The sequence below is a fragment of the Anastrepha ludens genome, chromosome 4, assembly GCF_028408465.1.
Source record: "Anastrepha ludens isolate Willacy chromosome 4, idAnaLude1.1, whole genome shotgun sequence".
In the NCBI taxonomy this organism is placed as follows: domain Eukaryota; kingdom Metazoa; phylum Arthropoda; class Insecta; order Diptera; family Tephritidae; genus Anastrepha; species Anastrepha ludens.
In genome coordinates this window covers 22,406,747-22,425,258 of record NC_071500.1, presented here as the reverse complement: position 1 = coordinate 22,425,258, position 18,512 = coordinate 22,406,747, and the positions used below count along the sequence as shown (strand labels likewise).

General features: G+C 39.9%; 1 protein-coding gene across 1 annotated transcript in view; it reads right to left on the bottom strand.

Annotated features, from left to right (window-relative positions):
* Positions 1-4,269: 4,269 nt before the first annotated feature.
* The window catches only part of LOC128861218 (homeobox protein araucan), a 71,220-nt gene continuing 56,977 nt past the window's right edge, over positions 4,270-18,512 (bottom strand). The window contains exons 4-7 of the mRNA XM_054099176.1: positions 6,867-7,219; positions 5,013-6,333; positions 4,825-4,913; positions 4,270-4,702 (exon numbers count right to left, since the gene is read on the bottom strand). Coding sequence (XP_053955151.1) covers positions 4,880-4,913; positions 5,013-6,333; positions 6,867-7,219 — 1,708 coding nt within the window. The 3' untranslated portion in view covers positions 4,270-4,702; positions 4,825-4,879. The remainder of the gene's footprint in view (positions 4,703-4,824; positions 4,914-5,012; positions 6,334-6,866; positions 7,220-18,512) is intronic.

The window sequence follows — 18,512 nt, the reverse complement described above, 5'->3', positions numbered from 1 at the left end:
TCAGTGACAGTCAGGCTGCACTGAATTTCCTGGAGAACGCAAGGCAGACCTGATAGATTGTTCAAGAATGTAAGAAGAAGCTTAATTCTGTCGCAAGACTTGTGCTTATATAGGTTCCAGGACGCTCCAGTGTTCAAGGAAACGAAATTGCCGATGAATTGGCCAACCGTGGATGAGCGGTTATCTCACAAGGGCCAGGGCCAATAATCGGAATCAGTTCCGCAGGAATCATGAATTGGGTCAGCGATTATGTATGCAATCTACATAACATCCCTCTTCCGGTCTAGAACGCTGCAGAACTGCAAGTGTTTTGTGAGAAGTCCGAACAGAAAACTGTCAAACTTTCTACTAAAATTTGGAAGGAAATATGTTGGGTTGATGGTCGGTATCATTACAGAACACAACCCATGGGATCAGCATATGACCACCATTGGAATCGTTGAGGACCCAATGCGACTGTCGGGCTTGGAGGAGGCGGATAGCACTGTCTTTGTTAGAGCACGGCTACGAGTTTTGGGTTCCGATGTCGTGAGAATGAGTAATATTTTTTCTCTAAAACTGGAGGATATTTAAAGATTTGCCAAAGAATCTGGAAAATTCTCGTAGGTCTAACTACCTCTATCTCTGTGTCTATTCTTTCCTATCTCTTTCTCTGATACTTTTTTCCTTACCTCATTGACTAGAGTATGGGCTTTTTAACCTGAGTGTTGTAGGAGCAACCAAATCTCTTGCTGCGCCTTGGCTCGACCTATTCAAAATTCAATTTCCAGCATTCAAGAACAGCCATTACATCCACTGAAGACAACCGTTTAGAGCGACCTATGGGCTGGAGGAATCAGCGGCCACAAATTTCTAAAAGGACGAGGCTGTGGCCAATGTAACAATGAATGGCGAACGCTATTGCGCGGTGATAAACGACTTTTTGATGCGGGATGATCAGAAATTGAAGCCCATGACCTCTTCAATATTTGGTTCCAATAAGACTTGTCAAATAACCCGTGAAACAATGGATTTACTGCGGCGTCGTTTCGGTGAGCAATTTATCTCTCATCTCGGATCAGTGAATTGGCCACCAAGATCGTGTGATATCCCACCTTTTGACATTTTTTTGGGTGAGGTATGTAAGGTCTAAATGCTTTGTGGATAAACCAGCTTCGATTGAGGCATAAGAAGTCCACGTTACTAAAGTTATTCACGAGATACCGACCGAAGTCTTCCGGCGAGTCATTCAAAATTACGTAGTTGCGGCCACCATTTGAAGTGGATTCTCTTTAAAAAATACATGTCATGCATGATTCTGTACAAACGTTGTAGAAATTGACCAATCAATTTGAATCTTCGTTATTTTATTTCAATTCAAAATCTGATACCTCTAAATTGAACACGATTTATTTGAATACAAAGTGGCGTAAAATTAATCAGCGAATTTTGGTTATATTAATTAAAAAAATAATTTTTAGTGACGGTCTTTCCATTGCCTGTCTGTTTGTATTCTGCAGCTGACTAGTTCACAAGCGTCTAATAAGCTTGACGTAAGACGCCATTTTCAAAAATTATAAAACTTCTGGCAGATGACTAATTTTGTGTCACCGTGTAGACATATACAATTGGCGCTTACACCCTCTTTGGGTTTTCGCCTGAACTCCTTCGCCTATTTGCGGTGCACGTCTCGATGTTATTCCACAAATGGAGGGACCTAAATTCTTACGAAGCCTCCGCACGGCAGATGCTTTTTTATGAAAGGTTTTTCATGGCTGAAATACACACACCTGCTGACGGGCCATCGCTTTTAGAAGAAATAAATAAAAATAAAAGCCTTTTATATTATTATTTGTTTCATATACGGGGTTTAGAACCCGGATACTACCGGATGATAGTCACAAATCAACCCATTCACTGACGGCATCTAGGATATGCCTGAGACTATAAATAAACCAATGTCCTAAAGATTTGACGATAATGTCCAAAATGATTGAATCACTTCACATCGAATCGCTCAGTTATGTGGAACAATTTGGTTTTTTTTTTACTTTACTTACGCACCTGTAACTTACCTCTAAACAGCTAAACTGTAAAAGTGTTTCACAAAACAAACTACGAAAACCCTATTAAAATATTTTTCCTTTCGTGTAATAAAATCTATAAAACTATATTGGCCTTAGCACGGCTTAATTTGAAAAATAGCACGTAAAAACGATATCTGGAATTCACACTCTGTTGCATGGTTAAAAGAGATGTTCTACCTAGCTGACCGTTATTCGGATCTGAGCAAATTTGACAAAATCAGCTGATAGGCTGACGTCACTTTTTTGCTCACGAAAAAACTGAGATTGTGTTTGTAATATACGAAAAAAATCAACCAATGGCAACACTTCATTGCTATCTGAACAACGAGCGTGTGAATACATGAGAGATGAATGTCGGATTCGGTTGCAGAATCTCCCAAGTGACGTGGCAATCAAAGTTCACCTCACAATTTTTTTTTTTCACCATAGGTCTCCTCGAATTTGTTGTATGCTTCTTGTTGTTATACCGCAAATTGCGGGCCTTAAATTTTAAGGCGCCCTTATGATTTGTATTAGAAGATTTTTTGATGGCAGAAATACACTCGGCGGTTAGCCATTATCTGCCACTGAGGGACCGCTATTAGATAAAGTCTTCTGTGCAGTGAGTTTCGAACCCGAACTCTATTGAATCGTAGTCATACACAAAGCGATTAGGCTACGGACCGTTTAATATCAATAATTACTATAAAATATACGAGTAATTTATGTGTATGTAGATGTGTTAGCATGGTTTTGAGAAAATCCACCATATCCGTTGTTTGATACAAACAGAGTCGTTTCGAACAGAATAGGCAGGAGTTGAGGGAAATTTTATTTGCGAATCATATCTTTAATTATTGTTTTTTGATATTACTTGGGCGATTAATGATGGACCTTGGATGTTGGTATAGGGATCCTTTGCGCTTCGTTCAGGTCTTTTGGTAAGTAGTTTGAAGATAAACGGCGGTGACAAAGTGTGCTGGGTATGATCGTGAAGACATTTGGTGCCGAAACAACAACCCAAGATGGCGTAGGAGATTCCAATGCCTGTCATCAAAAATTTTTGAAAATTCTATTAATTCACAGTATTGCTATGGTTGATGGTCAGCGAAAGAATCCAAGCTGAAAAAGGTGTACGCCAGAGAGTCTGGAGTGCACCAGGTCGTCTGCAAGATTTAGACCGTGTATACGATATTTGCTTACTAGTGCATATTCATACAGATATGCAACCAGATTTGAATGTAGTTACAGAGGAAGTGAACCCTTTTACTTACCTGTTACTTGCGATAACACTGGCGAATGGAGAATTCAGTGCAGACATTAAAGAGCGAATAAAGAAAGCACAGGGCTCAGCAAACTTAGCTCCATGGCGCGCTCGCAACAGATATTTAGAAAGTTTAAATTACAGATATTTGAATCTAACATAAAATCGATTATCTTCTATGCCTGCGAAATATGGAACCTGTCGCAAAGAGATGCGCAACCACTTTAAACTTTTGTTAACCGCTGTCTGCATGAATTCATGCGCATGTTCTGGCCCAACAATATTTAAAACACTTTGCTTTGGCAAGTCACAAAGCAGAAACTTATTATTAAAGAAATTAACAAACGGAAATGGAACTGCTTTAGCAACACCTAACGCCGCCACCAGAACTGCAGTTGAATGGAACCCGCAGGGCAGCCGCCGCAGAGAAAGACCGTGTAGCACATGGAGAAAAATGATTGAGACGGAGATCGAAAATTCGAACAAAGCATGGAGTGAACTTAAAATACTTAGCCGGAATCGGGTCCAGCTGAAATAATTTGCTGAGGCCCTGTGTTTCTAAAAGGAATAAAGGGATTAAATATACGAGTATTTATATCCAGTACTGCCATTTTTCCCAAACCAATTTTCCGGCTAAATGGCAACCGTCCAAAAATAATAGTTTTTTTTTCAAGTCTTATTTTGCTCTGACAAAATCACCTACATAATGGCGGGTCTACTGCGTTAGATTTCGGCGTTTTTTCATTAAAAACCTGAGAGCAATAGACTAGATTGATTTTTTTAGGTACGGGATACAACTAAACTTCGTTTAAGCCACGCGGAACTGGGATTAATTCCCAGCTAATGGATTGAGTTCCTTGTAAAGAAGAAGAAATAATGAATATAAAATTATATACTTACGCTTCAGCTATTCCCTTAAAATAAAACCAAAATTTGTACATTTTCTTGCCATCAGTGGATTTTATTATTATATATTAAATATTAAATTAAGTTAAATTGGTAGGTATTAAATATTTTTATGTATTGTATGCATGTAGGTATTTGTATGTATATTTGCACATGTATGTGTGTACTTGTGTGTACTAGTACGAGATTACACTCAAAAAGTAAGCTAACACGAAGTTAGTAGTTTATCACAGTCAAAAATTTTACTTAGTGCTTATGTACTTCAAAATTTATTAATATAAGGATTCTTTTTTTTCAAATATTTTTTAAATGATTAATGGGCCCGTGAGCTTAGCTAATTTCGCACTTATGACTAATTAAACGTAGTGTTCAACAATCTGTTCGGTTTATTTTTTGAAGATTACTATTACATTTTTGAATTCTTATTTCTTGCAATTTAAATTTAGAAATATTTGCACAAAGTCCCAGTTGTTTGAAGTAATGACGCCTGTAAAAAGTAATGAATAAGTTGGAATAATTAATAACGGCTGCGCAACAAGTAAATCTTCTATTGACATCGTAAATTTAAGTTTTTCAAAACCTAATTAACAAATAAAAATTCTCACATACCTGCCTACTCAGCTGATTGACGATTGTTGAGATTAAATAAATTATGCCAAACGATTTAAACAGGCGACACATATCCGGCGATTTGTTGGCTAATAAAAAATGAAAAAATATACAAAATGCAGCATTATTTCACAGCTAAATCCTAAAGAATAAACTATTTGAAATTGCTTCTCTAAAAATCCACTGACCTCTTAAACGACCCTTTGTAGGGCGAATCATTCGACTGTAGACGTGGAGAGTCCGTCGAGCTGCAACTACTGGAGCCACTCGAACTCTCATCGCGTGGTGAATACTCATCGAAGCGCGTTGAATAGTTCATTGCGAAGCTGTGCATGCCACTAGCCCCTCCATAGCCACCGCCGTTGCTATTACTGCGACAAGTAGCGATCGTAGGGATTTGGGAAGCGGTAAGCAATAGATTCGCCGCCACGCTCTGCAGCTTCATATTCGGCGGAGTTTGGGGTGGAGTATCGGGTTGGGCTTCTGGAAACCCCATCCCCCGCTGAGCCGCTCCGTACGGATGGTGTGGTGCGTTGGTGTTGCTGTTGCTGTTGTTCGGACGCATGTGCGAGGGTGGTGGGAGGGGTGGTACTGTTGCCGAAGCCACTTGTTGAGCCGTAGTATTTACCGTAATACGCGTGCTGGTAGGGGTGGTACTGGTTATGGCCGAACCGCTGTTGTTGGTGTTGTTGTTGTTGTTGATGTTGCTGTTGCGGTGCTGGGGGTGAGTGGAGTTGTTGCTGTTCTTGTATGGGATATTGTTCGTAGTATGCAGCTGCTGCATTGTAGCCCCTAGAAAACCCCCGTAAGCTGTGGTAGGCGGCGCCCGCGAGTAGGCTGTGCCGCCGCCGTAATTGCTCATCATCATATGTGCTGCTGACGGTGGGGCGTTCAGCGGTGATGGTTGCTGCATCTGTTGTTGTTGTGTTTGTGTTTGTTGCTGCTGCTGCTGCTGCTGTTGTGACAAACCCATATGGCTGCCCATACCTCTGTTGTTCATGTTCGATTGCCCCTGTTGCAATGAATGTTGCTGGTGTTGTTGCGCCTGGCCCATGTATGCTGCTGTCTGTGCTGGCGGTGGGGTCTTGCAGGCGACTGTGTCGGCCAAACTCCAGATTTTGGGCTTGGTTGCTGGAATCGGCACGCCACAGTCCCGGCTCAGCTGGTTTTTTGAATCGCTTACGTCATGTTTGTTAATGTTGTTGATGTTGTTGTTATTATTATTGCTGATGTTACTGCTACTGTTATTGCCTGGCATGCCAGTAGTCGGATAGCCACTTGCAGCCAATAGCGCCTGCTGATGCTGATAGTAAGCGGGATGTTGGTGATGATAGGGATGGTAGCTATGTGAATGATTTGAGGTGCCACTAGAGCCGTGGTAGCCGCCACCGGTAGCTCCGCTAACACCAGCACCAGGATAACCGAGGGCTGTGTTACGCAGATCATTGGGATGTGAACCTAATGGCTTAGATTCATCGTCCTGCAGTTCGTCGTCATCCTTTTCAAGTTCTGAAGGGGTTATAGGTTAAGGAAAAGGGAAAATGTAGAGTTAGCTATCTGGAAGCTTTGTATGAATAATAAAACTAGTTTTCAAACTACAACAAACCGAAAATGACTCGACCGATTAGAATATACATAGTTGTTTTTTAGATAAGCTCTAAAATGTTATATAATTTAATTATTTGTTGTTGCTCTTAAATTTTTTAAAATAATATGTTTTGAAAAAATTTTCAGTTTTTCTGTACGTCACACTTCACCAAGTGGAAATAAGCAGGCAAAACAAAAATGTAAAATTTATGCCCTCTGATTTCCATATCTGCAGTTTTGTCATTGTGTTGCTGCTCCCTACTCTTTCGTATATAAATAGTCTTAACGACAGACCTACGTACGCAGGTTGTTTGCTAGTTGGTATATGAAGAGACTTTTCAATCTATAACTACTCTGTTTTTATTTCTATTTGTAATCCTAAAAGATTTCTTGTTTCATGTTTTGTGCGCTCATTTTTAATTCACAAATGTCATTCAGAAACAAATTATTCTCACCTTTTCGCTGTCCTGCACCCATACCGCCACCGTGCAGGCTCTGTGCTGCCTTTTCACTCTCCATTTCATCCTTTTCCTTCTCTTCATCGGACACCATCGCATCATCATCGTCGTCCGTGCGATTCTTCGGTTCCCAAGTCATTTTATTCTCTTTCTTTAAACGTCGGCGGGCGTTCGCGAACCACGTGGAAACCTGTGTCAACGTCATCTTCGTAATGATGGCTAGCATTATCTTCTCACCTTTGGTGGGGTATGGATTCTTTTTGTGCTCGTTCAGCCAGGCTTTGAGAGTAGCTGTAGACTCGCGCGTAGCGTTCTTACGTCTTGCAGCCAAATCGTAACTAGGACCATAACTAAAATGAAAGGAAGCGATAAAAAATGAATTAGCTAATTTTTACATAGGGAAAATGTATAAAACTGCCAGCAAAAAATCTAAAAATTGTCAAGAACAACGGCTATAAAACTGCTTTCTCGAAGCCAAGTCTATTAAAGGAGGCATCGGTAAATCAGCTGATTTGATTTTTTTTTCCTTTGCTGCCTTTTTTCCATGTGGCTGTCAGCACAGTATGAACAGTAACTCAGTGAGGTGAATTCATTAGTTGTTTTTTACTTTGCCGTGACAATCGCACGTACAAAACATTGTTGTTGGTCTAGTACCACCACCTTTAATGAATCGCCTTGCTCGAAACGTTTCTAAAAATTCCGATTAAAAAGTTTGAAATTTTCATGAAAATATTATTGAAAAAAATTTCAGAAATTTCCACAAAGTTTGAATGTTAGATATTTATGGTTTTTGTAAGAGAATAGTTCGTTCGAATTTTTGTAAAAATTTCTTAAAATAAATAAGAAAAAAATAAATGCGCTATAGTTATTTAACGCACTGCAAAGGTTTCCACAGTTAGCCAGAAAATTCACCACTCGACTCTCACTCCTGCTCTCAGAGAGTACTGCCCAAGAATTCGGCATGGAGGAGCAATGGAACATCATTTGTCATTGCTTGCGTACTGTCGCAGAAGAAAAAATGGATTTCGGCAAGCCTGAAAAAACCATTCATACGACGAAGAATGCCATGTTGTCGCGCAAAGAAAGGATGCTGCTATAGGGCCACGCTGCGATCTGGCACAACACGAGCCATGAAGAAGAGAGACGTATTATCAGAATGAAGAAACGTGAGGCCGAAATACATGATCGCGAGGAGCTTGAGATGCTGAGCAACAAGAAAAACGCCCGAAAATTATAACAGAAAGTTCGGCCGCTTAAAGAAAGTTTCAAGACCGAGGCGAAATCACGTAAGAAAAAACACGGCGATCTGGTGACTAACATCTACAACGTACTTGAATTATGCAGAGAACACTTCTCAAAATTACTAGTGACAATTGCGCATGTCACAGAGAAAGTGAAGATCCCGATACCCCAATCGTTGACGACCGAATTGTCCGTAAACGGCAATAATGCCGACGGATTGCTGGCTGAGCTATTCAAACATGGTAACGAGAAGGTGCGTGCATCAGCCCCAATCAAGATACGGCCGGCCTGACTGCCGATTGGAATATCAGGGTACTCTGCGCAATCCACAAGACAGGTGGTACTGGAATCTATACCAATTACCGCTAGACTAGTCGCCTAAATAACACGTTTAAGAGAAAAATTAATGAAATGCTAAAAAATCAAATAGGCAGAATTAATGAAATGTTAAAAAAATGTAAAGCTAGGGATCAAAAGCTGAAACTCGAGAGAGAAAATGTAAAATTCTGAGAAGAGAATACTTTGTTCCGTTTAAATAAGCTTAAAAATGAGTTAAAATTGCATGTTATAAAACGTACAGTTCGGTATAGGTTAATAGAAACCAGTTTAATAACAAAAACACCTATTATACAAAGAATTTTTCACTCGAAGGCTTCCTAAAATTTCTCTTCTACTGTTGCTTCTGTGCCATATAGCAGCACGGAAATGATGAGCGCTTCGTAGACTGCCAATTTGGTGCTTCAAAAAAGAGCTCTACTTCCACTTGCTAACTGAGCCCGTTTGATCTGCAGGCTGACGTCATTTTTGTTGTAGATGCTGGTCCCAAGATAATCAAAGTACTTCATAGGTTCGAATTGTTAGTGGTCAACACTGACTTATTGTCCAAGACGCGAAGACTTCTTGTGCGTTGGCAGCAGATACTTTGTTTTGCACTCATTCGCCGCAAGAACCACATTGCTGGCCTCTCTCTTTAAACTGGAGTTTACCGAGCATATAGCGCGGTTGTTTGTAGCTCAACTGCGTAAAATATTTTTTCCAGTAAGGGGTTGAAAAAGTCACAAGATAGAGAATCACGGCTAAAAACTCATTTGGTATCGAACGGCTTGGAGAGGTGTCATCTTGCACAGCCGTACTAGTTTTGCTTTGATACCAAACTCAGGCATAGCGGGATAGAGGTGATTTCAATCTGTGAGAGGTGGTGTGTGTCGAAGAGATGGTGTATGGGAGGCTTACCAGTTCTGAAGCCGCACTGATTTGTCTACCACCCAATCAGTTTCTTGATGATGGGCTTCATTATTTCAAGCAATACGCTCGACAAGACTTTATATGGGATGATAAACAAGCCTATCCCGCGGTAGTTTGCGCAGATTGCAGGATAACGCTTGTTATGTATTGGACAAAGCGCAGTCAGATCGCTGGGCATTCTCTCATCCGACCATATCCTGCAATAGAGCTGATGCATGCGATTTGTCCGCCGTTCTTGAGTCGCCTAATTTAGTTACCTTCTATTATTTATTTACATTCTATACAAAATGTTTATAGGTTCTTCGAAATAAAGTACTGCGAAAAGAAGGGTCTGAAGATCGGTTAGACCGATTTCCTGCTCGTGTCGGCTAAACCAGACAAACAAGATGTTAGAGCCCCGGATGCTAAGAATAATTTCTTGTTTATTTTCTCGCATTTTATGACTACTCAGCGAATAAAGTAATACAAAACGAATCAGTTAATTTTTTTCTTCCACTAAGATGGAAAATCAAAACAGAAAAAAAGCTCATAAGTCTTAGCATTGGATATAAATATTTTCTTTCATTAAATATTTACAATTTGTTTCCTAATATATTATTCACTTCTAGTAAAATCTTCTCCTCCGTCATTTTCCTCTAATTAAATTCTCGCCCCAACTCGTAGCAAATTAATCTTTCTCGCTGCTTTATAATCAAGAAAAACTCGCATGCACTCAGCGAAATTACAAACTAGTGTTCGCGAGGTGTGAGAAAATAACCAAAGGCAACAAAAGGAAGAATATTAAGCAGCCAATGTAAAGGGAAAACGATTTAAAACAGAGAGCAACAACGTGACGTGTAGCTGCTGTAACGACCAAATAACGTGGCAACATATCCTTTAATCCACGCGCAGCAGCAACAGAAATACAAAGTGCAGCATAAATTCGCACATACACTCACCCACAAGTGTATACATACACATACAAGTGCAAATACATTAGCGGCAACAGGCACACACATTCACGTGTGGGGCATCCTTTTGCACTCAGCTCACGCACTTCATGCTCCTCCAACGGTGGCACCGCTATCGCCGCCAGTAGAAACTGCTACTCAGTAAAAACAAAAAATGTAAAAAAAAGTGGATGGTACAGGGCAAGGAGCTCTCTCCACCCGAAATCTCCGCATTTCATACTCGCTGTTGCAGTGTTGCATGTTGCCTGCACCACGTAACCACTACTTCCCACAATGGATTATCGGCGCGTACCACAAGCTGCATATTTTGTATGCGTACGGCAGCGTGTGCTGCGCAGCGGCATGTGCAGCATGTAACAGCATAGACCAGCACACCACATTCAGTAAGGTGATTTTTTCCCGCTTTATTTTCTGCAATTTTTTCTATCTTTGGTCGTGCTTTCACTGCCTTAGCATGCATATTTTTATTTCTTTATTTTTTGCGGGATTTTTATGGTGCCGCAAGAATCAACAGCTTGTGCGGTGAATTTTACAACCAACTACTCAAAAGTGCTCCCATCCCATGCAACCGTTCTATGTCCACTGGTTAGCCGGCCGAATCCACTGGCCGGCAATTGACGCTGCAAGCAACGTGCGTGGCCGGATACACCGCTTTTTGCTCCTTCTTTACTTTTGCTATGGTGCGAGTACTTTTTCTTCTTTGTATTGTAGAAAAAGCTTTGATTTCATATTTGCTGTTGGCATCTGTTGGTAAATCCAGTTCCGAGAGTGGCATCAGCAGCGCTTTTATTTGCTACAGTAGTTGTTGTTCGCGGCATATGGATCCTTTTTTTGTTCTGCTACTGCGTGGCACTCCGGGTGGTTTTATTGTGGGATCCTCTATTTTACTTTTCTGTATTATTGGTTTCGCTCTTTTGATTTTGCTGTAGTTTAAATATTTTTTTCACAAGTATATTAGTTAGAGGCGAGAGCTTTCGATATAATAGGTTTTTTTTCTGTGCCGATTTTTCACTAACTTTACACTACTTTTTTCCTGTTTCCACACTTTTATCACGTTTTACTTTCCACTTTCCTATTTGCATTGCCATTTAGTGGGCTCTTATTTCCTCTTTCCGTTTTCTAGTATCCACTACATCACACGTTTGTTGGTTCTCCTTATCAGCTTTAGTGCTTACTTGATTTCTGTTTACTGGCTTGTAAGCAGGAGAGAAATAAACCTGCGGACTGTGAAACGTAGTGCAGTTTGCATTTAAAATATTTGCGTGAAGGCTTGCATATAAATTTTCAGTGAGATTTAGCTAAATGGCGTATATTTGTGAAGAATTTAAGTTCGAGAAATATATGAGTTTAGAGGAATAAAATCGACGATGTAATGGAGAAGATTGAGGGGATTTAGGTTGGTGCACTGCCCTAGGCTGTCCAAGAAAGGAGCTCTCAGTGACCTTAAATCCTAACACGAACATTTACGGAGAAAGTGCTCAAAAGTCTCCTTCTCTGAAAGGTCTCTACTGCAACGGGGATTAAATGGTCAACAAACCTTTCTGCATAGCTACGAGTTTAGAAATTGAATGGAGTGGAGTCCCCAGAATTTTCTGAAACGTTCGTCTATTGTACAGGAGCCAAAGGATTTTCGAAATAGCACATGAAGAAATGGAGCTCCATCTTTTCTGCGCTTTCCTGAGAAATAAGTTGTGTAATCCAACTTTAACAACAGTCAGAGGGATACCGATGACCGCGAGACCAATTCAGTCCCCATGTCCCCTGGAAAGCTCATCAGCAATTTCATTTCCCTCTATGCTCCTATGTCCTGGAACCCAGAGCAGAGAAATGTTACCTGCACACCCTTGAGATTTGGTTTCCTGCTTACAGGAGTTGACTAATTTCGATCTGCACCATGACGTCGTCAGAGCCTTGATCGTGGCTTGACTATCGCAAAAATGTTAATATCTCCCTCACACCCACATTCTCTAAGCGTTTTGCCTGCCTGCGGGATCGCGAAGAATTCTGCCTGAAAAACACTAACAGTATTCGGCAAAGTCGACAAAAGGAAATAGATAAATTAAATTATGAATGGTACTGATTTATGTTTTTGACTTAACCATCCCAGTGGATTTGTCACATATATATTGACAATGCATCTGATTGGCATCTATTGAAACAATTTCCTCAAATTTCGGCACGTTTCCTCAAACCTTAGACGACCTGTCCCTTAAAAATTATAAGTTTCCCACAAAAAAGATAATTTTTCCCATTCTCAGAAGACTTATGTTAATCCATTTACGAATTTTGCATATTGTCTATGCCATATAGTCCCAAAACCAATGAAATGTGTTGGTTGGGTCTTCCAACTTTTTAATCTGCCCCTCAAGAAGTATTTGACCGAAGTAGGATTTGAATTTATCCAGTTTCACAAGTCGTTCCAATTCTTTTTCCAAGATAAACACACGACAATCCGTATATAATCTAAATAAAAATTCGTTAAAAAAAACTACACTTTTAAAATACAAAAGTGATTTAATCTGTTTGCGTATAAGCATCAACCGAAAGTTGTTCCATCTCGGGCACATTCCAGCATTGCAAAATTTCAAGAGGCATCGGAAGTGCATCACTAGGCAACTCCGCCCTCTTCCCATCTGGCGCCCAATCTCGAAATCTGTTGCCGAAAAGTAATGCCAGTAAATTTTTTCGCCTGGTTTCGATGAAGTGCCGCACGATTTTACCCAATATTTTCATTTCATTTTGTCTTTTGCGACATGAAACAATTTAACACCCTCTTTTGCCCAAATTTTGTGGCACAACAAAAACAGTATTGGCTGCTAACTTTTTTAGCAAAAGTTCTAATTTCTAAGCTTTAGAGCAATTTTTCCTTAGAGTTTGCTGTGAAATAAAAAGTAGCTTTACCAATAAGACATAACGGATTTATTAAGTAGCTCAAGATGGCCGAAATAGGGTGAATTTGGTCTTATTACATTACAATTAATTATTGCTTCATCATTTCTGGGTAAAGAAAAAAAAATATAGCATCACTTGGAAATACAATGTGGCGCAAAATTAATCACCATATCGGAAGATTTATAATGGCGCCAATCAAGTATTGACACTTGTGAAGTAGACAGTAGAAAGTTATTAAAAAAAAAAAATTGCTTGATTAATTTTGTGCCACTTGGTAGTGTTAAATTCAGCTTATTGCGCCCATTTTTCGGTAGACGGGGTGGCCCTTCCAATTTCTTATGGCCCATATTGAACCATATGGACCTAGACGACATGTGGTTACAGCAGGACCGCGCTAAGTGCCACACAGCAAACGACATTTTATTCCATTTCAACATCTACCCGCCCTTATTGAAAAACTCTATAGTATATCTTAAAGATTTTTAAAAATTTTCGCACATTCTGTGGTTTTTATTCCATTGTTTAAAAAGAGGCACGGCAGTACCACCAAGGTGATGTAGCCGTTTTCTGACTAGTGCAGGACATTTATAAAGAATGTGTTCTGACTTTTCAGTGACCATTTTACCGAATCGGCAGATGATGGTCTCCAAGAGGCCAATTTTTTTTAAGTGTTATCTCAGGCTGCAGTGGTCAGGCAAATAACCAGTTGAAAACCATAAGTCTACTCTGCCAAGAGAAAGTAAATAATCATAAATTCCTCTGCCCGGCTTTAGGAATTGTTTCACTTGACCGATAGAGTTTCGCCAGTGTTCAACGAACTTCTTTATTTCCTACCTCTTGAGAGTTTCGTTGATGTGGCCCTTTGTAAGTCCGGAGAAAGGTTCAGGACCAATTATGGGCATGCTTGCCCATTTGTTTGATAGATGGTCAGATATTTCATTTGCATCCTGTCCTTCGAGCCCAGGCACCCAACTCAATACTATTTTGTTGAAGTTCTCTACCATATTAAAAAGTTTCAGGCAGTCACGTACTATTTTTGAGGTGATTGTAGTTGATAGAAGGGGTTTTAAAGCCACCTGACTATCTGAAAGTATGTAAATGTGGGACATTTCCTCACAAATATATATCTCAGGCACGTATTTTGATTGGAAAATAGTTGGATAGAGACCTATTGGAATCGATTTTCTTAAATTCGGGCCCATTGATTCCCGCCCCTGTTCTACCATCTTTTAAATTCAATCCATCAGTATACCATATCTGGGATTCGGTTTGGAAGGTGATAGAATTATTTTTGCAGGCCGCGCGTTCAGTAATGATAATTTGGAAGTTTCTGAAGGTAATGGGTTTGGGAGATAATGTATCCACCCTGTGAAGAATAGGAGTGCGTCGGAAGGCATCTAAATCTTTAGATGTCCTCTCATATCCCCACTTTTTAGGTCGGAGCTGCCTTTTAGTCTTAAGACGCTCAAACGTGCTTCTTTTTTAATTAAGATGGGAAGCGTTGGTATGCATAAGAGCACACTTAATGCGTCAATTGGGCATGTTTTCATTGCTCCTGTTATACCGACGCAGATGAGGCGGTACAATTTGCTGAGATCATTTGCCGCCTTTCGTTGCTTAACTTTGGGCCACCATATTATGGAAGCGTAAGTGACTATAAGTTTAACAACTGTAGTGAATGTCCAATAAGTCATTCTGGGGCTGAGTCCCCACGTTTTTCCAAAAAGCCTTTTACAGCCATAGAATGACCTTGTGGCTTTTGCGGTAGCTCAAGCTGAGAGTTCGAAGTGAACGTTTTGTTAAGGTTGGTACCAAGGCAGTTCGCCTCTATTTCTTAAAAACAACAAGTCTCACACTAAAACGGTATTTTTATTATTATATACTGCATATTAACAGATTAGATGGATCTAATTTTTCCTACTTTTTGGACCAATTTGCTGTATAGAAAAGTCCGGAAAAACAAAGAAAACTGTAAAGCTGGAAAATTCCGTCAACAACGATTAGGCACCTGCAAGGCATATTTGTACTATTCTTTAACTTATGAGGTGCCATTTTTTAATGCGTCTGTAGAAGTAGAGGTGGTCGTAAATTTTACACGATTTATTTTCTTTTAATTAAATAGACGTTTTTTTATCAGTATAAAGTTATTCTATAAATAAATGAACTTAAATTAATTCCAATTATATAAAGTATTCGGCAAGAAAAATATACAGCTTTTTGGTTTTCTCAGAAAATATGGTAGTTTTTTTCGATAGAAAAAGAAGAGAGTATAAAATTTATTCTTGGGAGTTTATTTCGATAGAAAAAGAAGGCAGTATAAAATGTATTCTTCTTCTTTTTGTTCTTCTCCGCATCACAGTTCTTGGTGAACCATCGCTTCATTCACAACCTTTCGCCACCCGTCTCTATATAAGGCTACTTCCTTCCACCGCCGCACGTTCAGCTTTGCAAGGTCATCTTCAACATCTTCGAGCCATCTCTTTCTGGGGCGTCCTCTTCTGCGGCCTCCAACAGGGCGCAATTCAACTGCCTTTCGAGTTATTCTCTCCTTGGCCATTCTAGACACGTGCCCAAGCCATCTTTTCCACTGAGATTTTATAAATCTTATCATAGTTTCGTTTTTTGCTTAAATTTCATGATTATATTATATCTTATTCGAGCATAGGGCCTCGACAAGACTAAGTCTTGCGTTGGTTTTATTAATCTATTTGCTTTCTGACAGGGTAGGTGATTAGCCTACCGCTACCAGTCCTAAGTAGTGGGAATGCCTACTTGTCGTTGCTTAGGAGCAACGCCTTCTTACTGCTTGAAGCGCTATCTGTCTGTCACATTTTTCTGCCAGGAGGATCACACAGATGGTTGAGGGCTTCGCTAAATTTAGTGTACCTGCGATATTACCGCGATTGCCCGCTTCCTCTTGCTGGTGCCACTGATGCAATGTGTAACTGTGTCTTTTTTCTTTGTTTGCTTTAGTAGCCACAATGCAAGTAATGCGCTGACTTTTGTGCGGGAGTAAGGATTGGAAGGATAAGGTTGTCGGGGTTAAGGGATGAATTTTTTTTTAATAGAAACTAGTAAAGTAGGAAAGTTTGGAAAAGTGCGAGGACCGAGCTTTACGTGGCATTCGAACGCACAACCTCTGACATGGCAGGCTAGTGCACTTACGCCGAGGCTGCAGTCTTATTGGTCCACACATTTTTCGTAAAATTTTTCGTTCGAAGACCATTAGTTGATTAATGTCAGCAGTCCTTAGCGTCCATAGTTCGCAATCATAGGTAAGCTTAGGGCGGACCAAGCTTTTGTATACCCTTAACTTTTGGTCGCGAGATAATAATTTTGACTTAAGCAGTTTCAAATTAGAGTAATAAGACTTAGGTAGGTTGGGTGGTTGTCGTAGCGACACACTTAGACCTTTCGCAGGTCCATTGTAATAAGACTTATTTGCTGCTAAAACTCTGCCACTAATTGTCAGTGACATATTCCATATGGCTGATATTTTGGTACCCAAATAGGTAAATTCTTGCACATTAGAGAATGATCGGAGATTGCAGCAGGCGATTATGTATAAAATTTATTAGCACGTCGTAAGCTGACGGTTAAAACCGATCGCCTTCAAGTGAAAATCATTAACGACTATTTTCTAAACTCATTTTCTCATAATGAGGTGAAATGATCAAAAAGGTTACGCCTAGCAAAATGACTGCTAATGCCTGCCTGCACAATTCTCCAAACTCACGTCCTTCAATTTAAACCACATTTTTCTGAACTGTTAAAAACTAAATACTCTAATTATAGCCAACCCGAAAATACTTTAAATTTCAGTTAATTCACAAAAGAGTTAAATATGCATAGCATTGACGCGCCTCAACGCCAACAGCTTTTTTCAACATCGGTCTGCATTACCACGAATTTACCGCCTACCCACTTCAAATCAGCCGTATATGCACAATCACACATGCCTACATGCTACATGGTATCGAACCTCAAACTGTGGTAATTTTGGAACATGAATTTTGCATTCACCACCACGGCCACACAAAACATACGCTTAAAGCGTGTAAAATTGGCCAAAATGTGTGGTTCCATTATTGGCTGAGGTTGAATGCATGCATACAAAAGTGCAAGTGTGTTAGTGTGCGTGGAAATGTGTGTACCAGAATAGAAACTGTTGTCGTTTCTATTAGTGTATGTTAGACTCATTTGTTTGCCTTTTAATTATGGCAACTAGAAAATCGCCTCGCTACACGAGGCTAAAAGCATGAAAAAACCAACAACAAACAATGTAATCATACGAAAAAGCGCAGTAGCCACAAGCGAACACCGGCAAAAATACAAATATCGAACAAAACTTGTAATCTTGTAAACAAATCAAATTCTTGTTCACACAACAGCCCCAACAAAAACAATAATTGCAAGGAAAATAACAACTGGTTAGTGCAGAAATCAAAAAAAAAAAACCTACTGCCGTTAAAAGTGTTATAGTAAAACTGTGGCAACAACATCAACAACAAGAGCTGCAATTAAAGCAACTTCGAGGCGAAAAGAACTGGTGCACCAGAGATTCCACTAGCCATCCACTACTTCGAAATACCGCCCGCACTTCGTACTTCCACTGCGACACGCACCTCGTTCAGCCAAGCGGTCTAATTATTAATTGAAGCTATAATTTTACGCTTTTTTACTCGATTGAAAATATGTTGCTTTTAGCCAAATTACATTTTCTATGACAAAGCGCATGAGCAGCGGTGGTAGGGGAGAGCAATAATTATTATATTGTTTTTGTTTTTTTCTCTCTGATTCGCTGTACTTTTTAGCTATCATTATCTGTACCCAACAATTTACATTGCATACGAAAATATTTCTAAACAAATAAAGCTCAACACGCTACACGGCAAAAAATGTTCGCTCCTCACGCTGCAACCGGCAGGCAGCCTTTGCATTCCACCTCTGCAGTTTTGTCAACCAGTTTGGGGTTGTCAAAGCAGCCAACCAACCAACCAAAAAATAAAGCATGCACGCCAGAGCCGTTGCGGGCTTATGGCCGTTAGAATTTTCTAATTTTTCTGCATTTTCTGCTCAATGCGCTTAATTGTTGTTTTAATGGTTTTTATGTGCCGCTTATTGTTATTGTTTTTTTAATTTTGATTTGGCGTTTGTCATCCATTCGTACAAAATATGGTGGCCAAACATGGCACACACGCGCTCACAAACACACACACTCACTCACTTATATCTACATGCATGCATATGAGCAAATGTCAGCTAAATTCCTGCTGCTGCACGCAAGACCAACGAATCGGAACCTTTCTCTGCC